General features: G+C 33.6%; 1 protein-coding gene across 2 annotated transcripts in view; it reads left to right on the top strand.

Annotated features, from left to right (window-relative positions):
• Positions 1-23,804, top strand: part of FBXO33 (F-box protein 33) — a 44,402-nt gene extending 20,598 nt beyond the window's left edge. Inside the window, exons 2-4 of one of the 2 annotated variants that reach the window (XM_031952964.1) lie at positions 14,581-14,691; positions 19,309-19,994; positions 21,737-23,804. In XM_031952964.1, the coding sequence (XP_031808824.1) occupies positions 14,581-14,691; positions 19,309-19,994; positions 21,737-22,008 (1,069 nt within the window). In that variant the 3' untranslated portion in view covers positions 22,009-23,804. The remainder of the gene's footprint in view (positions 1-14,580; positions 14,692-19,308; positions 19,995-21,736) is intronic. The other variant, XM_031952965.1, reaches the window with a different exon arrangement.
• Positions 23,805-25,231: the final 1,427 nt, after the last annotated feature.

Below are 25,231 nucleotides of genomic sequence, written 5' to 3'. Positions count from 1 at the left end.
GCGAAATGAGTAGAACCAGGAAATATTTATATACCTCAACAACGATACTGTATGAGGATGTATTCTGATGGAAGTGGATTTCTTCAACAAAGACAAGATCTAACTTAGTTTCAATTGATCAAGGATGGACAGAAGCAGCTACACCCAAAGAAAGAACACTAGGAAATGAATGTAAACTGCTTGCATTTTTGTTCTTCTTCCCAGGTTATTTATACCTTCTAAATCCAAATCTTCCTGAGCAACAAGAAAACTGTTTGGTTCTGCACACATATATTGTATCCAAAATCTACTGTAATCTATCTAACATGTATAGGACTGCTTGCCATCTGGGGGAGAGGGTGGAGGGAGGGAGGGGAAAAATCGGAACAGAAGTGAGTGCAAGGGATAATGTTGTAAAAAATTACCCTGGCATGGGTTCTGTCAATAAAAAGTTATTTAAAAAAATAATAATAATAAAAAGTAAATCCTGAAAAAAAAATAATTACCTACAATATTATATAAACTATTTGGAAAAATAAGTGACGGAGTCTTACCAAACTCCTTTAATGATACAAATATGGTACTGATACCACTAAGCCAGGAAGAGCTAAAACATAGAAAGAAAATTATAGATCAATTTCCCTAATGAATACTGATGCAAAAATTTTAAAGAAAATACTAAGTGATTATAGCAATATGTAATATATATTAATGTTAATATATGATAATATATAGTAATATAAACACAAGGGGATTGTGCCATGTACTGTTGCGAAAAATGTATGTTCCTTTCTATTCCCATTCAGTTTACACCAGAGATCTGTCATTTCTAACTTTCCTAAAAAAAAATTTTTTTTAATCTCCTTAATTTCTTGGTTATTTTTGGTTGGGTTTATCAAGTTCTTAGAGGGCACAGACCATCTAAGCAATGGTTACTAAACTACAAGAAAGGGAAAGTCATTACAAAAAGCCTTTTTGTAATAAGATAAAGAGGTGTCAATGGTTTACCTAAATTTAGCAGAGCATTTGATAAAATATTTCATACTATTCTTGTGGAGATGATGGAGAGATTAGATGATAACACAGCCATATGCATTCATAAGTAATTGGATTGTGGGAATTAGGGCATTGTTAATGGTTCATTGTCAGGATGGCAGGAAATCTCCAGTAGTTCTCTTCTTGGAGTTTGTGGTTGGCCTTTATTGATGGCCTAGGTATTCTATCAAATTTCCAAATACAAATTTGGGAGAGATAGTTAACATAGTGGATTAAGCCAGGATCCAAAAGGATCTTAGTTTGTAGCATTCATTGAGTTTGGGCGGTTAAGATGAAATTCAAAAGGAAGAAATGTAGAGTTTTACATTTGTGTATAAAAAATCATCCTTACAAATGAAGCATGAATAAAAAGTAGTTCTTCTGAAAACCTAGGAATTTTAATGGACTTTAAGCTCAGAATGAGTCAGATATGTTGTGGCAGCCTAAAAAGCTATTTTGATCTTAGCCTACATTAAGAGAAGCGTGATATACAGTAATAAAGAAGTAACAAACTGTACTTTATATACCGTACCTTCTGCAGAATTCACCCGGAATATTAATTTAGTTCTAAGCAAGTGATTAAAAAAGAACATTAATAAACTGAAGAGTAGAGGACAATGAAGATGGTAAAGAACTTTGAGTCCATGCTATGTTAGAATTACTTGAAAGAATTAAATGTTTAGCCTAAAGAAGAAAAGATGCTGTGGTTAAATGACATCTTCGAGTATTTGAAAGGTTGTCATAGAGAAGAATGCTTAGATTTGTTGAATGAGGGGCATTAAATGAAAGTAGCAAAAAATAGGCAGTTAGGTGACACAGTGAATGGAGCAGCAGGCCTTAAGTCGGGAAGATTGATCTTTCTGAGTTCAAATCTTGCCTCAGACACTTCTTAACTCAGTGATCCTAGACAAGTCACTTAATTCAGTTTGCCTCTGTTCCTCATCTGTCAAAGTTAAATGGCAAATCACTCTAGTATCTTTGCTTAAAAAATAATAATAATAATCTCAAATGGGGTTAAAGATTAAGACACCACTAAAACAAAAAGGTAAATTTTGATTTTGTATGTCAGGAAAAGCTTCCTAATAATTAAAGCCATCCATAAGTGGAAGGGCCTATTACAGTATTCTTTGACTTTTAAAGCTCTTCATAGATTCACCCATTCCTATCTTTCTAGTCTTTTTTCACTTTGTTCCCCTCTTCATTCTCTAGCTCTGGGGAGTTTCCTTATTGTTCCCCACAAAAGATACTTCAACTCATCATTGTGCATTTTCCACTACCTGTCCCCATATCTTAAATTCTCTTCCTCCTCATTTCTGCCCCTTGCCTTCCCTGGCTTTTTTTCAAATCTCAATTAAAATTGTACTTTCTCCAAGAAGCCTTTATAGATATTACTTCTGTTAGTGCTTCCTTCTGATATTATTTTTAATTTACACATCATTTGTCTATATATTATTTGTACATAAGTGTTTACATCTTGTCTTCCCTTATTAAATGTGTGTGTTTTGAGGTTAGGGAGAATTTTTTTTGTCTTTGAAACATCCCTTCACTTAGCACAGTGCCTAATTAGTAGTGAGTACTTAATAGATGATTCATGACTTGAGAGATAGTACATTGCCTTACTTTTGAGGTCTTCCAAACAGATGCTGGATCACCAATTTTCAATTATGTCATTTTAAGATTCCTTGTATGTGTGTTTTTACTTAACAAAACTTATTTTTTGATTGGTATCTTTGCCCACTACTCACTCATTCACTCTCTCTCTCTCTCTCTCTCCCTCTCTTACTCCCTCCATCAAAGACATGTATTGAAGCAACTTTTTTTTAAGCTATTTTATTGACCCAGCCTATGTTTTATGATCTCTTTTTAGAGACAAATCTAGTTATTGGATTTTAGCAGTTCCAGAGACAGACATTCAAAGTGATAAGTTGTCTTTAAAAAGCTTATTATATCTCCTGTTAGATTATAAATTCCAAGAGAGCATAGCCCCTAGTTATTTATATAGTGGGTAGTAGGTCCTTAATAAATCTTGAATGGTTAGCTTCATAAATGCTTTTTGGACATCATTCCTAGGATGATTGTCAGCCAATCTTTTAAATTTATAATTTATCATATTTTTGGATTTGTCAGAATGTTTGTTATAGACTAGCAAATTTATTATCTTAGAAACAAAATACCACTGATATGTAGGGCTTTTTTTTTATTTAATGAAAGGAAGGTTTTTTTGTTTTTGTTTTTTTGGTCAAGTATACTAGTTGTTTTTACTTCATACTTTTTAAGCCAAGGATTTAGGCATTCTTCAGATCAGAACTTGTCCTGGTTTTCTATTTTGTGCATCTGTAATCCTTTCCACTCTGGTTAGTGCTTTCTCCAGTACTACAGGTTATAACCTCTCCATTCCTTCTCATAGTGTAAAAATCATGTTTAATTCATAATTATGTCTTTCCATAAATTTTGCCAATGTATTGAAGAACCCTTCAATTATTTAATTATTAACCCTTTAATTATTTCAGTATCTCCTTGATACAGGATATTGTTATAGGCATATTTTATTTTATCACTTTCTTGCTATATGACTAGCATTTAAAATTTTTTTAAATTTTTAATAGCTTTTAATTTACAAGTTTTATGCATGGATAATTTTTTACAGCATTGACAAGTGCTAAACCTTTTGTTCCAATTTTTCCCCTTATTCCCCCCACTCCCTCCCCTAGATGGCAGGATGACCAATACATGTTAAATATATTAAAGTATAAATTAAATACAAAATAAGTATACGTGACCAAATCATTGTTTTGCTGTACAAAAGAATCGGACTCTGAAATATTGTACAATTAGCCTGTGAAGGAAATCCAGAGTGCAGGCAGGCAAAAATTATAGGGATTGGGAATTCAGTGTAATGATTCTTAGTCATCTCCCAGAGTTCTTTCGCTGAGTGTAGCTGGTTCAGTTCATTACTGCTCCATTGGAACTGATTTGGTTCATCTCATTGCTGAAGATGGCCAGGTCCATCAGAATTGATCATCATATAGTATTGTTGTTGAAGTATATAATGATCTCTTGGCTCTGCTCATTTCACTCAGCATCAGTTCGTGTAAGTCTCTCCAGAACTTTCTGAAACCATCCTGTTGGTCATTTCTTACCGAACAATAATATTCCATAATATTCATATACCACAATGTATTCAGCCATTCTCCAACTGATGGGCATCTACTCAGTTTCCAGTTTCTGGCCACTACAAAGACACCTGCCACAAACATTCTTGCACATACAGGTCCCTTTCCCTTCTTTAAGATCTCTTTGGGATATAAGCCCAGTAGTAATACTGCTGGATCAAAGAATATGCACAGTTTGATAACTTTTTGAGCATAGTTCCAAATTGCTCTTCAGAATGGTTGAATGTATTCACAATTCCACCAACAATGTATTAATGTCCCTGTTTTCCCACATCCCCTCCAATATTCTGCATTATCTTTCCTGTCATTTTAGCCAGTCTAACAAGTGTATAGTGGTATCTCAGAGTTGTCTTAATTTGCATTTCTCTGATTAATAATGACTTGGAGCATGTTTTCATATGGCTAAAAATAGTTTCAATTTCTTAGTCTGAGAATTGTCTGTTCATATCCTTTGACCATTTATCAATTGGAGAATGGCTTGATTTCTTATAAATTAGAGTATGACTAGCTTTTTAAAAACATACATACATACACATATATGCCTACCTATACACATACACACATATATTTGTCTCCTGATGACAATGGTTGTCCTCAAAGTCAGGAAGACTTTGGCTTTAAATTGTCTCTCTTGATAGATACTTTTCTACCTACAGATCATTTCTACCTCCATAACTTCTGTCACATCTGACTCTTTATCTCTATTCACACAGTCATTATCTTATGTCAGGCCTTATTTCTCCCCTGGATTATTGTGCCAGCTTCCCAACTGGACTCACCATCTCAAATCTTTCCAGGTCCTCAACACAGCTGAGGGGAGTGGGGCAGGAAGGGAGGAAGGAAGGAAGGAAAGAAAGAAGGGGAAGCAGGAGGGGGAGGAAGGAAGAAACCATTACAAAGATTTCCCTCTTCTCCATCTCAAATCCATTTGATATTGTCTTCCAATACTTAATGAGATAAAAACCCTTTTCTATTTGTCCAGGCCACCCTTTATATGTATTCTTGATCTCATGTCCTCCCATCTTCTCCAACAGATTTCCCCCATCATCATCTTGAACTCTTTTTCTAATCTTCAATCTTTACCTTATTTAAAAAACAAACAAACAACAACAAAAACACTTAATGGATTAGACTTCCAGCCTAAAATCATTTAACCAAAATTAGATTCACTTCAATTCTCAACCTTCTAATCTCTCTCTGGCATTTGATAGACAGTGTCCACAACCTTGTGAATATTCTTTTTTGGGGGGATTTCATGACTGCTTTTTCTTGGTTCTCCTATCCTTTAGAAGCTCCTTTTAAGAAACAATTTTGAAGTAGTTTGGTTTTTTACATCACCATGATTTTCTCCAATATTTCTCTATCTTTAGATAGCCATTCTCTATAACAAATGATTTTTTTAAAGACAAGAAAAGGAAGAATCATTATGACTGATTAATCAGCATTGCCTAATAAATGCATCAAAAAAGTTTGGAAATGTGTAGTGGGCTACAATTCTAAACCTCCTTCTTTGAAAGGCTTTTACAAAAGAATAGGGATGTCTTCTCATATCCTTTCTCAAACCATGCTTGTTCTTTTTAATTTTACACATTTACTTTCTGTACTGTTTTTATGGTTTTTTTTGTTTTACGTTGCCATGGTCATTATGTATATTTTTTCTTGGCTCTACTTGTCACTCTGTCTGTTCATATAGATGTTTCCATGATTCTGTGTTCATATTCATCATTTTTTATGATTACTTGCAATAACTTGGAATTGTGCAGATAAAACACCCAAAGATCATCACTAGATTTTGTACCCCAAATCGATTATACATCAAAATATTTATTGTAGCCCTTTTAGGGCTAATAAAGAACTAGAAACAAAGCAGATGCTCATTGACTGGGAAAGGAGTAAACAAATTATGGTTCTTTACTATCACTAAAGGATGCGCTATAAATATAATTCCATGTTGTTTTACAAAATGATCATAAAGTTCCACAGCTCCACTTGTGAATCTTCGCACCCCTCTAACTCTGATTTCCTGTTTTTATTTATCTGCCAATTTATAGCATGTGAGGTGAAACCTTTTTATTTTTCTTATTAATGATCTTAAAGTTGTTTCATATATTAGTGGTTTGCAATTCTTTTGAGAACTGTTCATATTCTTTGACCACTTTTCTATTGAGAAATAGTTTTAGGTTGTGTGTGTGTGTGTGTGTGTGTGTGTGTGTGTGTGTTTTATCTGTTTATTTTTTATATGTCTTGGATACCACATTGTTGTCAGTTTATCAATTTCTTGCCTTGATCCTCACTAATGTTATGCCTACTTAATTATAGATGTCCCCTGATAGTTTGTCCTGAGTCCTCTTACATTCTCTTTCTACATTCTCTCACTTGGTGATCTCATCAGCTCCCATGAGTTCAATTATCATCTGTCTGCAGATGGTTCCCAGACATAATTATCCAGCCCTATTCTCTCTCCTGAGCTCTAGTCTATCTGTTAGACATTTTAGTTGTTATCTTCTCTGGTTGTTTTGAGAATCATTCTCTCCTTCACAAAACTATCACAAGACTGTCACAAAAAAGTCTCAAGACTTTCCAAAATTGCACGTTTGACTCCTTTACCAGTAAATACTAATGGCTTCCTCTTAACCTCTAGAATCAAATATAACCAACTCTGGTATTTAAAGTGATTCACTTCCTGGCCTCTTCCCATCTTTCTAGCCTTTTAAACATTAATCTTCATGGTTCTCAAGATTCCAGTCCTACTGGCCTACTTGCTGTTCTTCATATATGACTCCATCTTTTTCCATTTCTGTGCTTTTATACTGACTGAGTCCCCTATGCCTAGAATGTTCTCCTGTTCAGCCTTCTACTCTTAGATTTCCTGTCTTCCTTTAGATTCAGTTCTATTGCTGCCTCTAGTAGGCATAGTTTCCATTCCCACTGGGACTAGTGTCTGACATTTATTCTGTATTTTTCTTTATCAATTTATGTATGTTTTCCCCCATCTATTAAAATGCAATTTCTTTTGAGAGTAGGAATTGGTTTTTGCTGTTTCTTTGTATCTTTAGCAAAGTGCTTGGCAAATATATAATAAGTATTTAATAAATGCTTATTTTGATTGCTTACCATTGAGAACATTATAAAGGTGAATTTGAGCCATGGTGAGGAGTTGACCCAAATGACCTCTAAGCTCCTTTTCCATTTTAAAATTCTGTGATTTTAAAATACTTTGCACAGTAGCAGGGAAAATGCTAGATTTGGACTTAGGATTTGAGTAAAAAACATCATGATGCAGTATAAAGAGTGCTGAATTTGGCATCTTGGACCCTGATTTCAAATACTCACTCCTGATACGTTTTTTTAAAACCATTGTAACTTTGGTTGTTACCTAACTCTAGAATTTCTTCTGCAAAATGAAAATCAAGTCTAAACATGAAACTTGAGGCCTAGTTTGCTCTTAAAGTTGGTTCAGGCTTTAAATCTCAGACTTTATAAAGAGAGAAATAAGTTTAGTGACTTTAAAGTCTGTTTAATTTTTAAGAAAAAAATAGACATTCAGGGCAGAGCCCTGAAGTCAAAAGAGAACCTGAGTTTAAATCTGGCCTCAGATACTTAATACTTTATAGCTGTGTGATCCTAGGCAGGTCATTTAACCCAAACTGTCTCAGCCTCCACTAAAAAAAAAAAAAAAAAAAAAAAAGTAGTAAGCATTCAGTGGTGCCAGACTGTAAAATGATCTTAATTTAAGTGTTGTCATTTTTATTATATTGAGTTCTCTTACCCACAAGCAATTAATATTTTTCCACATTTGGATCTGCCTTATTTATATGAAGTGTTATATAATTGTATTCATATAGTTATTGTCAATGTCTTGGCAGGTAGAATGTCAAGTATTTTATACTGTTTGTGTGTGTTTTAAAAAGAATTTTCCTTTCTATCTCTTCCTGATGAGTTTTATTGGTAATAATATTGGTAATTACCAATTAAGTTCTATATTTCAGGAATAAAAATTTTTTTTACCTCCCTTCATATCAGAGTAAAAGTCTGAATTTTTTCTCTTACATGTACTGTACTGTACAAGGTACTGTAAACCTTATTGTAAAATTTGGGTTAAGTATTTGGTCATTTAGGCTCTGTCATTTGTTAACCTTTGCTTCTGCAAAACTGCAGCTTCTGCAAAACTCTCCCACAATTTCCATTTAATTTTCCTAATTAGTTTTCCTAATCTTGGTATAAATCCAGCCTGGTCATAGAGCATATCTTCATAAAATATTTTTGCTGTAGTCTCCTTGATGATAATTAAAATTTTGTATCAATATTCTTTTTGTTTTTTGTTTTATTTATTTAATAGCCTTTTATTTACAGGTTATATATATGGGTAACTTTACAGCATTGACAATTGCCAAACCTCTTGTTCCAATTTTTCCCCTCTTTCCTCCCACCACCTCCCCCAGATGGCAGGATGACCAATAGATGTTAAATATATTAAAATATAAATTAGATACACAATAAGTTGTATCAATATTCTTAATAGATACTGATTTATGGGTTGTTGTTGTTGTTTTTTCAGTTTTGTTGGTCCCTTATTTAGGTATTGAGATCATGTGTTTGTTGTAGAAGGAATTAGTGGGATCCCTTCTTCATGTTTTGTTTCCAAACAACTTAAGTAATATTGTATTAGTTTTTTAAATGTTTGGTAGCATTCATTTGTAAATCCTTCTTGAATTTTTTTTTTAATTTGGGAGTTCATCTTTTGGCTTGTTCATTTTGCCCCATAACATAGGTGTGTTTAAATAGTTTATTTCCTGTTCTCTTAAAGTGGTTAATTTATATTTTTGTTACATCTAGATTATTTATTTTATTGGCATATAGTTGGACAAAATATCTCCTTAATAACTGGTTTTATTTCCTCTTCATTGGTTATGAATTCATTTTCATTTTTTAAATGCTAATAGTAATTAGATAATTTTTCTTAATCAAATTAGTTAATGCTTTATCTATTTTTGTTGTCAGGTTTTTTTTTTAATCTTTTTAAAATTCCCTGATTATTAATGAATTTGGTCTCTTTTTATTTTTGCTTTGTCTGATGTTATTGATGCGGGAAAGATTCCAATCTTTGATTCCCAACCCCCCCCAGATAATGTAAATTACCCTTTGACTCACAAATCCTGGTCCCTTTGAATTCCAATAGAAGATCTGGACCTGTCCCAGCCCCACCCGGATCTGAGCCAACTTTGGGGCTACACCCCAAAACTCCTTGAGCTAAGTCTCCGACTTAAAAGGGCCACGCTGGGAACCCCTCTTTGCAGAGATTCCAAACATGCCAGCCATGTGAGGACCCTCTGTCCACTGGACCCTCTGTCCAGTGCCCTCCTTATCTCTACCTTTACCTATCTCCTACTTCTAAACTCAATAATAAACCTCTTTTATCAATCTAGCTCTCCGGGCCAATAAATGCTTTTATTGGGAATTCCGCGCCGCTACTAGACCTCATTTACCGCCGTATCCTTGCGTCGAATCCAAGAGGGTTGCAGGGGAGCTCTGTTTGACTCCCTGTACCCCAAACCCGCCACTAGACCTAACTAAACCCTAATTTCATTTAGGTACCGCACATCTAGACCTCAACATTTGGTACATCTCAACGTTATAATTACCTTTCCTGTCTTTTATTTCAGCTGAAGCATAATAGTTTTTATTCCAGTCCCTTATTTTAACTATCTTGGTTTCAAACCTGTTTGCATCTATGGTTAGATTCTGTTTTCCAATATGTTCTGTTATCCTCTTATTTTTTATGGGTGAATTTATTCTGTTTGCATTTTATGATTGGTGTTGATGAGGATAACATTCTATTCTTTTATATTTGTCCTACCTTCCTTTTTTCCCCCTTTAACCTTCTTTGAGTCTGTTTTGCTTCTAATTAATATTTCCCTTAATTTGTTTCTAGTTGGAAGTTTCAGCAGACTGCAGCGTGACTTAGCTGCTGTTGACTTCCTGGAAGCCTTTGCAGGTTCAAAGCATTTGAATTGCTGACTGAGTTACCCTTTGGTCTTAAGATATTACTCTCCACTTCAGGGATTAGAGCAACAAGGTTTCTTGGAAGTTGTTCTCAGGGAACCTGCTCCCATTGTCCTAGATCTGTGACCCAGTATTGGATGGTAGGATATAGAATTTTCCTTCACCCAGTGTTTTGCTCAGGAATACTTTCTGCTTCCCTTTCTGGTGTCCTATTTTGGCCCTCCTCAGTCTTTGGAGCTAAAATACTCCCTGTCACTGCTGCCATGTGCTATTATATACCTCCCCCCCCCCCCAAAAAAAAAAATCAAACCTGGTATAGTCAAACCTTCCTGTCCATCTCTCAAACTTCCTTGAATGGGAAAAGGACTCCCTATGACTTATTCTTTGCTTTTCCCAATCATAAGTGAATCTGTTGCATTCTCTAGATCTATACTTAGCTAGCTTTTACTTCTTCCTCTCTACCATCTTGGCTGTGTCCATCCTTCTTCCTATAAAATAATGTTTTATTGGAGATCTCATCTGCTCTTTGCTAATGATTCTCAAATTTGCTTATCCAGCTCTAATCTCTCTGCACTAATCTCCAGTTTCATATTTGTCGTTGCATATTGAACATCTCAAACTGTATGTCCTGTAGACCTCTTAAATTCAATATGTCCAAAATTGAATTATAATATCCCTTTCCCTTCCTCCACCAATTCTCTGTCCTTTCAGACTTCCACATTGTTGCCAAGGGCACAACACTTGTCTTCCCAGTGACCCAGCTCACCCACTCACAACCTAATTTCATTCTTCACTCCTCACTTTCACCTTCCCAGCCCCGTATCCAGTTTATTTCCAAGGCCTTTTGATTTCACCTTTGCAACATCTCTTAAATACACTCTTCTCTCCCCTGACTCAGGGGAGAGACTTCATACATGGACTGTTACAATAACCTGCCTCAAATCTCTCTCCATTCAGGTCAGCATTTTTATTTAAGATGCCAAAGTGATTTTTCTAAAGCGCAGGTTTGACCATGTCTCACCCCCTATTCAATAAATGTCACCTTTAGAATCTGTTTCGTATGCAAAGCTCCTCATAATTTAACTGACTTCCATGTCTATAATGCTTTCCCTCCTCATTGATATTTTTCAACTATTTTAAATTTATAACACACCAAGAAGATATTCCTTACTTTCTTCACCCATTCCTTCCAGCCACATTTCTCTCCAGCTCATCTTTGTCTTCTCTGGTCTAAACCAACCTCTCTTCATTTTCAAACATGGTCACTACCTTCACCTTGCTGGTCAAAAAAATTGCTTCTTTAAGCAAAGTAAACTGAGGTTGGTATAACTAACAAATTTAGTAATGTCCTAACACTGAGAACTATTATAACATTTATGAAAAAGAATTAAGAGCAAAGAATATTTCTTTTAATTGTTCTAAGTTCTATCAGAATGAGAGCTTCCTTTGCCAAACAGAATCAGATCTAAGGAATAAGATAGAAGGAGCACCAAATCTTTTGTACATATAATTCTCCTTTACAAAAAAAACATTTAGTGGCTCCTATTGGGTCTAAAGTTTTTAGCATTTTTTAAAGGCTTTTTAGTATGAAGATAATAAATTTAGCTACTAGTTTTCTGAAAAATAAAATGTCAGTTAATTTTTCCCAAATAAAGACATAGCTCTCTAGTAGTTCTTAATTTTAGCTATTCATAAACTTACTAAGTAAGAGTGTGAAGGTGGTATAATTCATCAAAACTTCTAGAAAAAAATGATTTTAGAAAACTTTCTGATGTTTTCTGATGACTGAGTCAGTAGTGTCATTTTATAAAGGCATATTTGTTGGGATTTTTTGATTTGTAAACTATTAAAAGATAGAGATGGTGACATGAGGTCCCTTAAAGTATGACTTCTTTGATCCATTTTATAGTTTCTGGTTTGTAGTTTCTCTGATCCTTATTATATATGTTTGATTTTTAAGAGTTTTGATTGTATGTGCCACCTGGGGAATGTAATTAGATTAGTCCTGCTTACTACATACATGCTTACACATTTATATTAAATAATTAAAGTCTATTTGCCATTGTTAAGGTCTTTGTATAATGGAAGTTTGTTTTTATTACATTATAGAGTCCAAATTACTGTCCTCAAGTAGAATCATGAGGATAGGAGGGAAAAAAAACTGAACACATTCTTAAAACCATCCTACTAGCTCTCCTAATATCTTGAAAAGATTTACACCCATATCAGTTGGCTCCCAGTGTTGTTTCTTTTCCTTTCACTGATTAAGGTAGCTAACTTCATAGATAAATGGGGTCAAATAGCCTCATTTTGAATTTAGAAATAATTGAATTTAGGAGGCTGAAAGAAGAATAGTGCCTGCAGAGGATTAGAGAAACGCTATTTTTTTCCTCTTCTTTCACCTGTCTTCTGGCCTGGGTTGCCTTCAGGGTTAAGACAGAACACTATTCCATCATTTCCTTCCATTGGTCCCTTTGCCTAAACTAAAGGAAATTTCCTGAAGCTAAACTGTATTAATATTAATAATCCTGCTGAATTCATAACCCTGCTGAATTCATTCAGTAGTGGTTAACAAGCTTTCACCAGTGATCTTGAACCTCTAGCTCTCAATTATATAAACTCCATTTGAGGAATGGAAGGTCACTAAATCATAGAGTAAATTGAGAGGAGTAAGAAAATAAGGTGTAAGAATACTAAAAAGGTTGGAGGGACCAGATTATAAAGGACTTTGAACACCAAAAAGGATTTTATTTTTGATCTTGGAGGTAATAGAAAGCCACTGGAATTTTTTTTTAAGTAGGGGTTAACATGGTCATATCTGTGCCTCTTTTTTTCTGTTTGATATTGAAATGAAGGATAGACTGGAAAGAGATATGAAGCAGAAGAGAGCAACCAGCAGACCTAGTGATGGGGTAAGATGGGCATAGACAGCACAACACATCTATCTGCACATCTGCACATCTTGAGAAGGTAGAAGTGACAGTATTTGACAGTAGATTATATATGTGGGATGAGTAAGAGTGAGGAATTGAATATGATGCCTCTGTTTTTGAACCTTGACAGTAATAGGAAAGTTTGAAAGTTGGGGAAAGGGAGGCAGGGAGAGAAGGTGATATATGAGAATCATCAGCATACAAGTGATATTTGAATCCATGGGAATTGATGAGATTACTAAGGGAACTAGACTGGAGGAAGAAGGAGAAGGCTCAGGATGGAACCCTGGACAGAAATAGAAAGTTGGAAAATCATCTCTGGAGCTGCCTTACTACAGCTTCCCATCCCCATCACTAGAATATATATAGTAAAGAGTATCCCTTAATAAAAATATTTTGGACACTTAAATTTGGGTGAGAGCTTCCTTTTTCCCTTTTCTAGTTTATCACATAATCACTTATTTGGAAAGCTTTGTTACCAAATGCAGGAACTGAAGTGAGTAGTAGAAAGTGTTCAAATATCCTCATTTTTTTATCTCCTTGAATTCTGAGAGACCTTATTTCCTTATCCAGTTTAATTACATGTCATACATCTTCTGTATAACACCTAAAATAGTTTTGGTCAAAGCCTTTGGAAATTGAGGGGAGGTGGGCTAGAAGAGAGGAAAGAACAAGAAGTTGTCAAAGAAGATAAATGGGGATTGTATAGAAAGAAAGAATAGGGATTGTATAGAAAGTGCCAGTGGAAGCTGAAAATTTAACATTGCATTATTCCTATACATATGAAATTATAGCTATTAATAAAAGCAAACTTTAAATTTTTCTTTTTCCCCCCAAAAAAGTCCTATGAATAAATCATTGCCTTCTGTATATATACCAATTAGGAATCTAACAAGCAGTATTGAGCTGGGAAAAAACCATGGTAATAATATGGAGAAGTTATGATGCTGCACTATCCAGTGGAATTTCAGATATCAATGTATCTTTTGGAGTAGTTTTGATCTTTTTGTAAAATTCATGATCTCAGTATAGACTGAGGAGATGAGAGTTTGGTCATTTTAAAATATTTCAAAAGAAACAAGTACTTTTCTTTTTGCCAAAATGAATTTTTCTAGATTTTCCAGTCTTCCATTTGGAAAGTGGTTTGTGGAAAGTGGAAAATTTGATAAGCATATTTTGATAGTTTGTAAACTTAAGGTAGGTAAAACAAAACACCTCATTAGTCTTATAATATTTCACTGGAACAAAATTAGAAGGAATGATTTGCAACTGAAATGATAGGAAAAGGCAAGGTTGTTATCATCTGTAATATTTCAATTCCCAAATCTAATTTTTCTTGTTAGGAAACTGACACTGAATTTTTTCTTGTCCTGAAACAATGAACTGAAGAACCTAGGTTGTAAAAATTCCTATGTATAGAGCAATTCAGGTTATAAATTTTTTTTTTTCCCTTGTAGGAACCTCCAGAAGTTTAGTCTTTTTGGAGACATAAGTATTCTGCAACAGCAAGGAAGTTTATCAAATATATACCTCAGCAAGGTGGACCCAGATGGCAAAAAAATTAAGCAGTAAGTTAAATAATTTAATTCCATTCAATATTTATTAAGCACCTACTGTGTATAAAAAACTGTAGAGATTCAAAGTTTAGGTCCTAACTTTTACCTATTTAGTCCTTTATCTATTTGATTTAGTTTGTATCTGCAAATAATTACCATAGGTAAGGAAAATATTGTTCTGTATAAGCAAGAAGCCATTACAGAATGAGAGCATTAATACCACTTTTATGAAACTTACCTAGAATGGGACCTTAAAGGATAGATAGAAATTCAATTATGTGCCAGCACAGTGCCTGGCACATAGTAGGTGCTTAATAAATGCTTGCTGACTGTCTGAACAAGTCAAGAAAAGGAAGCATTTAAAATAGATGTTGATATTGGAAAATATGAACAGTGGCATAAATGCAGGAAAGTTTAGTTCACTTATCAGAAATGGTGAATAACCTATTTAGGCAGGAATATTTAGGCAAATTCAAAACTGATCAATTGTCCCACCTCATGGAGTTGTCATTAATCAATGGATGTGAACTTGGAGGGGGATCTCTATTGGCATACCTCTGGGATTAGTCCCTGAATTCCTTATCATTTTTATCAAAGACTTGAATAAAGTTTTAGAAGGTATGCTTGTCACATTTGCAGAATGCAAAAATCTGAAGACTGAATGATAGAATCACTTAAGATTCCAAAAATATCTCATAATTTTGCATGATCAACTGAATAGAATGTAGTAAAATTTAATAGGGATAAATGTAATGTTATATTCTTGTCCAAAAAAATAAAAACCTAACCTGATCTCATGTTACTAATCATGTCAGTACTTAGAGTAATCTAATTGATGCTTAAGGAAAGTTATAAATTCCTTTTCCCCCATTCTTAGAATTGTTACATTTAAAAGGATGATTTTTGTAGTAAATAATATTAGTTTACATTTCTAAAGTATTTTAAGCACTTTACTTACAACCACCTTCTGAAATAGGTGATTCACATTAACTCCTGTTGTACAGAGGAAAAAAAAATAAGGATTTGAAAGTTTATGTTAATTTCCTCAGGTCATAAACTAATAAATGCTAAAAATAACAATTTAAGCCAGGCCTTCTAACTCTTTAGACTAAACAATACTCTTTCTACACTGTGGTATTTCTTTTCCAACTTGAACAAATATTTGTTAAACTCTTACTTTGTGCATGGCACTGTTAAGTGCTGAGGAAGATACAAAGATTATATGAGACGTGGTTCCCTTTTCTCATGGAGCTTATCATATAATATACAATTATAAAACAAATGGGTCAGAGCAGTCTTGTTTGATTTATTAAACTGCATGTGCAACTAAATAATTTTATACATAAACAGTGTTAAACATTGCTGTGATAGAATCTATAACTGAAATTCTCAGAATAAGTTGGAAATATATTTCTGAGCAATAAAATCCTTAAGAGAACAATATTGGCAAAAGCAAGAAAAAAAAAGGCTATTTATGTTGGTCAGACATTATTTATAAATATAAAAATCTGAGTTTTTTTTTTTTTTTTTTCTGTCTTCCCTTCCCCATCATACTACTCTTTAGAAAATGGAGCATATTGATTATGGAAAATTGTTTCTTTGTATCACAGTTTTACTGTGTATTAGCCAGTGAAAAATACAAACTATGGGTCTCAAAACTTGGCCATTGAAAGGCTGAAGTTTATCGCATTTCTACTGCCAGCAGAGCTAAGGTAGAATAGAAAATGTTGATACTAGTTGTTTGATAATTTAGTCATTATGTAATAGCCACTGATTTTTTTGTGTGTGTGCAAAAAGTAATCAGTCCATTTAAGGATAAGAACTAATCTTATTATAGTGAGTTAATTTTGTTTAGCTTACTAAATTAAAGACTTTAAAATTTTCTCTTTGAGCACTGATTTCTTTTCATCCTTAGGTATCATAAATTTAACAGTTTCTATCCATTGCAAAAGACAGCCATTTTGTTCTTCAGGAATATACTTGTTTCTGTTTTTCATTTTCTTTCTATATCCACCAAAGAACAACTGTGACCCATCACTTGTATAGCTATGTATAAAGATCATTTCCAAATTTTTTCATCATATAGAATAGTGATAGCTTATCTACGGGCAGAGAACACATGCACCTTTTGTAAAATATCTACTGTATATCACTGGCATGATCACATCCATTCCTCCATGGTTTTGGTAAGACAGGCAGAAAATGATAAAAGAATTAGAATCCGAGTTTTATTTTTTTTATTTAAGGTTCTCACAAAAATCCAGTGGTTCTAACTATCATAGCAACAGTGTTCATTTCTGATTATTTCTTCCTGGCCCTAAAACTGCAAAAAATTTATCTCAAAGTTTTCTAGAGCAAAAAACTCTTCATACTCTAAGGGAAGCAAAGAGTATTAGTGGATAATATTATTAGGAAAGAAAGACTGACTCCCTTTCACAAAATATAACAGCTCATTTGTCTAATGATAACTTGCCTAGCAGCCAACTTTAAAGAACTCTAATGAGTACCTGAAAGGGAACAAAAAAAAAAGTCTTAAATAATATATCCCTATTAATAGAGTTGACAGAGTTCATGTATTAGTAGAATTTTATTTGATTTCATGCAGTTATTAAATTTAGAACTGTAAGGGATCATGGTAATGATAAAAGTCCAACCTATTATTTTTCCAGATGAGGGGACACTGAAACTCAGAGAGAATTAATTCATTCAGGTAGCCTGTAGCAGAGCTGGTAACACACAGATCCTCTTTAACTCTGTCATTCTTTCTGCTACAGTAGAGCCTTTTCAGAGCAAGTTTTTTCTTTGTGATTTACCCAACAGACATTTGACCTTAATAGAGAAAAACAGTTAAGTGCCTACTATGTGCCAGGACAAGCTTCATTGCCTGATTTTTTTTTTACAGACAAAAAAATTAGAGTAGGTACAATACTAGAGGCAAACATATAGACAATAACAAAAAATGACTATTGACAGGCTGCCAAAAGATGATATCAGAGAGCTTTAAAAGCAGACAGTTGAATTCAAAAATTGTTGTAGCTTGGGGACATTTAGTATTGGGACAAATAACCATATGTAACTCTGTAGACCCTGAGAACATCACTGAATTACAATACAATCTAACAATTATTGTTTATAGTAATGACTCTGAGTCATTAAAAAAAGACCAAAAATTGTTCTGTATGCTCTGTGGAACGAAATGGCAGACTTGATGTCAGAACTAGAGTTCAAATGTCAATTCTGACACTTAATATCATCATAGACAAGTAATATGAGAGAATTGAACTAGATGAATTCTTAAGTTCCTTCCAGCTCTAACATATAATTCTGTTGGTTTTAGATGTAGAATAGATCTAAGGTATATGTAATACAGTTTAGAAAAATTTCAACCCCAAATAGATAAAAATAAAAAATGTGGATATTTGAAGTAATCATCAATTATCTGAGAAAATGCCTTTTGTATGGAATACCTACTTCATTCCCTAATGGTGATGGATAGAAAAAGTGGCTCCAAACATAAGAGATCTTTCTATTGTCAGGTATCATGAAAGTATTATTAGCCCAGAATGTTCTTTGGAAAAATTTCCCATAAAGAGTTTTTTTTTCTTTTAATTGAGGATACTTCTGCAGTATATATGCTTACAAAGTAGGATAATGTATTATTAAAATAAATTATTCAATTTAATTTTTCAAAATTTCTATTCTTTAGAATATAGTTAAAATTTCCTGGTCTATTTCAACTAGATAGAACTTAAATCCTGTTCTAGAGCAAGAGGAAAAATAAGCTTGATTTTTCTAAGTTGTTTCTGCATGCCATATAGGAAAAAAAAAGGAGGAAAGTTCAAATAGAATAGATATTGCAAACCAAACTAAAGCACTCATATCAGAATTTTAAAACTTCACATTAAATTATGTTATGGACATGGTGCAATAGGATAAAAATAATGTTTCATGTTTTTACATGAAGTATTACGTTTAAGAGAAGTAAAAAAATTTTTTCTCCCCAATGATAGCACACATTTATAAAGTCAGTTGAGAAAATTGAGGCTGGCAGATCTCTTGAGTTCAGGATTTCTGAGCTACAGTGGGCTATGCCAACTGAGTATTCACACTGAGTTTTAGCATCAATCTGGAGATGGGGACCACAAAGTTACTTCCTAAGGAGGAGGTAAACTGATTTGATGGGTCAAAGCTCCTGTGCCAGTAATCTGTAATGGGATTGGGTCCATGAGTAGCACTCTCCACAGGTTGAAGAGACCTTTTTTTTTGGTTGTTGCTTAAAAAAAAAAAAGTAAAAGTAAAAAACTCCTTGAATTTATTGGATAATTTTGTCTATTTTGTAAACCTTTACTCAAATGATACTATCAAAATTATTATTTATTTTTCAGGCTGCCCTCCCAGTACCAGTAGAATGAATAAAATTGCTCTTTTCTACTATACTGGTATAAAATGTTACTTTCTCAGGGTGAGTTTCCAAATGTCTATTTCCAAATCATCTCCAAATAAAGTGTACTGCATCTTAATCATTAATCTTCCATATAGAGGTTAAGAGTTGATTGTAGTAGCATCACTTATATGTTGAATAGATGTCGAGTATTAATGGAATTATTGTGGTTTATGTTTTACTTACAGAATTCAGAAGCTGTTTGAAGAAATATTGGGTAATAGCAGGCAACTGAAATGGCTGTCTTGTGGGTTTATGTTGGAAATAGTAACACCCACATCACTGTCATCTCTCTCAAACCCTATTGCCAACACCATGGAACACCTGAGTTTACTGGATAACAACATCACTGGTAACACTACTCTTATCACCGCAGTTGAATTGGAGCGCTTTGTGAATCTGCGCTCACTCGCCTTGGATTTCTGTGATTTTACAGCTGACATGGCAAGAGTCTTGGCTGATAACAACCATGTGCCTTTGCATCGACTGTCTCTCATAGTACATAATATTTCTCTGATGAACAAGTCTCTGGACAACATGCCAGAAGATGAAAATTGGAAGGCCCTAACACGAAATAGCACTAGCCTTCGGGTTTACATAATGGCTTTTGATATCAAGAGTGATGACATGCTTAAGATTCTTAAACCCAGTATACCACTAGAGAGGATTCATTTTGATAGCTACATCACTTGTGTTTCAGGGGCTGTTGTTGACTTGATATCCAGGCAGTATGACAAGTTCCTCACTCATTTTATATTAATGAATGATGTGATTGATACATCTGGTTTTCCAGATCTTAGTGACAACAGAAATGAAGATCCTTTGGTTTTATTAGCATGGAGGTGCACAAGGCTCTCCCTTTTGGCAGTTCATGGTAGGTATTCCTTTGCAGCAATGATTGTCTTTGGCTATGTAATAAAAAGATCCATTTTATTATATTTGAAAAATGTCATACCAATAAATAGTTATTGTTGATTTTTACATTGTCAAATGTGGAATCATATTTTAAGGATCTTTAAACAAGGGAATTTCTGCTTATTTGCATACAGTTTCATATTCCTGTCGGCTTAATAATGGTTTTACCAGCCTTGCCTATACAATTTTCTGTTTGGTCAAGTCTCATGACAAGATGATATTCAGAATTGCAGCCCTTTTAAAATAAGAGTATTTAGATTCAAATTAAAACTGCTTTCACTATATCAAGGAGTATAGGAAAATTTTTAAACAAATAGCTTGTTTTAGTTTATTGATAGGTTTTCATGTAGAGCTTCTATTTTTTGTAATAAAAAAACTATCTCTAATTTTTTATGAAGACTAATTCTGTATAATTTCTATGTTACTTTGGGGTTAGTTGCTAGTATTCATCTATATACTATATCAGCAAATTTGTGCACAATTTTTGTGAAATTTGTGGATTTTTTTTTCCCTCAAGGGCTATAAAATTACAGTGTTTCCACTGTAATTTTTTTGTTTATCAGTAAGATTGTTCCTTCCTAACTTTTGTTGTCTTCATACCTTTTACTGTTATTTCCCCACCAATTTACTTAAAATCAAAGTAAGTTGAAAAATTCAGGTTGTAGAGATTGAGGCCTTAGAAAATTAGGGCTGGGAGTTAGTGAACTAAGCCATGAGCCACAAATTTAGTGTTTGGTCTTACTAGCAAACAAATCCCCCTAAAAACTGACAAACTGCATAAAGGAAGAGAGAAAGTATATAAATTTCACTGCCTTATCTTTTAGATAAGTAAAAGCAACATATTTACTGTATTAGTACAAATGATCATTGTGCTGACCAACTGATACCTGTTTTTTCTTTTTTTTTTCCCGTTAATGTGAACATCCTCATTTGAATAAATACATTCAGTTTAAAAATTTGGTCAGAAGCACATTTGCTTCATCTTTAATAGTTATAGGATAATCATGAAAGGCTAAAAACAAAATCTGTGAACATCATGAACTTCTTTTAGCTGCTTTTTCAGTAGCCATATACTTTTTTTTTTCATGTCTTAGAATTTGCCAAGTCATAGAAAACGTATGCCGAAATATGCCAAATGGTAGCCAAATTGAGAGTGGATATCCAGAAAGAATAAATGCTGTGTATAATTAATAGCATATATTTGAATCTTAGTATTCCATAATTACCAATAATCCATTTCATAAGACTTTTTTTTTTACTATTTGAGAAATTTTATCCCTTAAAATGTTATCATTCCTATAGATTAAAATTATGAGATATGAGGCTTAAAAATTCAACATGATTTTAAAAAATAAGTGAATTGGTCAGTAGCAAATTTCTGAGGTGTTTTTTTTTTTAAGTTACTAGTAAATTTTAAAACTTTTAAAAACATTCAGCATATTTCATAGATCTTATAAAAACATTGGATTCAGAGAATAGTTAAGCTAGTTGAGAACCAACCCATTTCTTAATAATTTATCTAGTCTAGAATAAATAATTATGCCAGATACCACTCAGGCTCTTAACCTCTATAGCTTCTTCTTTGAGAATTTGAGAAAGAATTCCCTCTTTCCTCTATTTCCATGGGAGTTGCTGCCACTAATATAAGAAAAGGGTTTGCCACATAAGATAGTTTACAGTTTGGTCTCTTGTGTTTTTAAGGTTACACAGTGTGGGCTCACAACCTCATTGCCATTGCTCGTCTTCGTGGCTCTGACCTTAAAGTGCTTGAAGTCACCGAGGAAAGCATTGATTTTGATCAAGGTGAACTGGCTGATCAGGATGTGGATCCCGTGCATAACCTTATTGAGCAGGTATCGCTAGGCCTGGGCCGACCTTGGCATGCTGTTATGGACATCGAATCTCTCAGTGTCTTCACTGAACCAAATCGTCATTTTTATAGAGAAATGCAAAGCTTCAGCGAAGGCGTCTAGCTTTTTTTATTTACAATTCCTGTGGTTACATATGCAAGTAGGGTCTTATTATGTTTTTTCAGTAGTGTGAATTAACCCCTTTGTGCTGTGTTTAATCAGTATTAGCTATATAGAATTATATATGTATGTTCTACTTCTTGATCAAAGAACGTAGTCGGGTATTGGTTTAGAAGTTGAAAGTGACAATTTGTAGGGTTTTCACGGTTAATGAATTTGTCTACAAAACCTTAAAGAGATACAAGCTATGGTTGTCTGAGGTTGCTGGCTAACTTTATTTTTCATTGCATGACTCTGCATTTTCATTTTCTTTTTCTATTGTGAGTCAGAGTTCTGTGCTCTGGAGCCAAAGTTTTTTTTTCCTACACGTATATAGATATATCCATAATCTGGTGTGTTTGTATGCAATGCATTATAGTCGTGCATTTTAATAGCATGTCATTGATTTTTTTTGAAATTTCAAAGAGGAGAGAAAGAATATGATCCTAAATGAGTTCCCTTTAACAGAAAAGCAAAGGCTTTAATTTGCATCACATGTAATAGTTGATATTAACCATTGCCATTCTAATTTTTGTAATATAAAACAGTAAGCTAAACACCACTTTATCCTTTTAAAAATTACTTGCACAAACAAGAAAACTCAAATCATTGGATTTTTTTATTTGCTCTTTTTGGTGTGCTTTAATTTGATCTTGTTGGTGTGCTTTAATTTGCTCTTTTTTGTGTGCTTTAATTTGTTCTTCATCCAATTACGCTGTTTAAGGTAAAAGTTAGCTTTTAGCCCAGATTTCAAATAGTAGTTGGAAAAAGAATATATAATTTATGGTCAAAACTCTTTAAAAGAAAAATCACAACAGATATAAAAACATGCTTGCAAACAAATATTGGTCGTGAAATCCCTTACAAGTCACTGGATTTTTCTCTGTCAGCGCCTGTGTCAGCTGCCAAAGAGTAGATTAAAAACGAAGAAGTGCCCACATGCTGGCAGGGGTGGGCCAATTTGGCCAGCCAAATACTGCTAGATTGTAATATATAAGGTCGAATTTCGACCTGTGGTACACAGCTGTGCTGTGGCTCAGTCAGCAACCTCAGAACTCTTAAACATGCACCTGTTTCACTGTGAATAGTGAATGTAAAGAAAGGAAAAACTAAAGCTTGTTCTATCAAAGGTATGAGCTGCTATGATGCATGAAGAACATTCCATGACGTATGTTTTAAAATCTTGTTATATCTGAGAGGCTTTAAAAGCCGATTTAACTGTTTCAGGGCAACCGCGGTACAGACGTGGTCTCTGTGAGACTTCCACCTGACCCAAGTTTTAAGTGGTACGAATGTTGTGCATTTAATGTTAAAGGACAGTCTGCAATAATAAAGTAAGTAGCCAATATGGGTGCCCAGCAGTGCTGAGACCTGGCTGCTCTATTGTAAGCTTTGGAAAACACAATTTATGCAACAGATGTCCAGATATGATTCTATTTATGGAAAATTTATATGTGTTTTGCAAATAGTTTTACCATCTCATATTAAAATGACCTTTTGACAGGTGTGCGCTGTTTTGTCTCCAGTGAGCACATACCATGCGGATTTTATATGTACATCAGTAGAGTGAATCCACTGGCACAGTATGTGTATATGCCAGATGTGGTGAGATTTTATCTGATAAATGTGATCAAATTTAAATTAACTCCTGACAGAAACTGTAAGGAAAACCACCTGAATGTTTGACCTGATGACTGATGTTGTATGGTTTATGTTAAATGTATATTCTTTTAAGTAATGAATAAAGCATTAAAAATTGATCATTGTAAAACATTTTATTGTATCAGCATGAGAACTTTTTAGTGTTAAATTGTGTATAATCTTCTGTTAGCTCTCATTGTATTCTGATGCGACAAAGCTCAAATTCTAAACTTGATCAGAAATGGTCTTTCTGTTAAGCTGGTTATTTTTGTACATTAATTTTTTTAAAAAAATCAAACTTTAGCAAAAATTCAGAGATTTAGTTAAGAAGATTAGGCTTAGCACAAATCCTAGTGTATTATGCATACGATATGCCTTATTGCTATACTAAAACTTAAATTGTAGATTACAATAATCTTGATTTTTTAGGAATTCTTGCACCTATAGTATATGCTAGATTCAAATCCAATGTGCTTCAGAGAAATGTATAGTATTCTTATTAGTGTCCCACTATTAAATAGATTATAACTACCTCTATTGCTTCAGTTTGACATTTTATACTCTTGGTAGTTGGGATGACAAAGCTTTGTGGCAAACATAGTTCTTACAGCTGTCACTATCTGTTTTCAGAATACATTTTTAACATACATGTTTAAGAATATGCGTTTAACAAAATGGCATGAGTAGATAGGTGTGTAAAATGTATGGATCTCAAATACTAAACATTTGGAAGAAGTTGTAATGATAAAAATGTTCTTCATTACATACTATTTAGTTGTGTTTAAACTCTTTCACAGTGTAATCTTTAATAGTATCCACATAGATGGATCACAATAAGTTCTTATAATTCAACATTATCTTTGAATAAATTTATTAAATACTTAAATTTCAAATAATTCAAAGTAAAATGAGAAATTAAAATCTCTAAAGATGTTAAAATAATAATCTTCTGTAATAGCTCTTTTACTGTATTCTTTGTACTCAAGAATCTCTGCAAATATTTTCATTCTCTTCCACCAAATACCTTTGTGATTAAGGAAGATGGGGAAATGCTTATATGCTTTATATTTGAAAAGCGTATACAAAAATTTAATTTGCTTAATAAATTAGTTCATGTTAGATCAGTAATTTGCTTCTTTACCCATCAAATGTTGGCTCTTTAGTTTCACTTTGAGTCAAAAGGAATTAACATCAAATATGAAAAATATGCAGATTTTGATCAGATTGTTGGTTATAGAACAAGATGAAAAGAAAGTAGGAGTTATGGATGTTAATTTTCTACCTATTTTCTGTAAGAAGAAAACTGTAATATGTAGAAGTAATGGCACTATGAGCCATGTTGCCCCTGGATCCACAATTATGGTGAATGTAATTGTTCTTCAGTCATTTTTTCAGTCATGTCTGATTCTGTGACTTTTTGTCAAGAAAATACTGGAGTGATTAGCCATTTCCTTCTCTAGTTCATTTTACCCATGAGGAAAATGAGGCAAACAGGGTTAAAGTGACTTGCCCAGGGTCACACAGCTAAGAAGTAATCTGAAGTCAG

The sequence above is a fragment of the Sarcophilus harrisii genome, chromosome 2 (assembly GCF_902635505.1).
Source record: "Sarcophilus harrisii chromosome 2, mSarHar1.11, whole genome shotgun sequence".
Classification (NCBI taxonomy): domain Eukaryota; kingdom Metazoa; phylum Chordata; class Mammalia; order Dasyuromorphia; family Dasyuridae; genus Sarcophilus; species Sarcophilus harrisii.
This window is presented reverse-complemented; position numbering and strand designations above follow the sequence as displayed.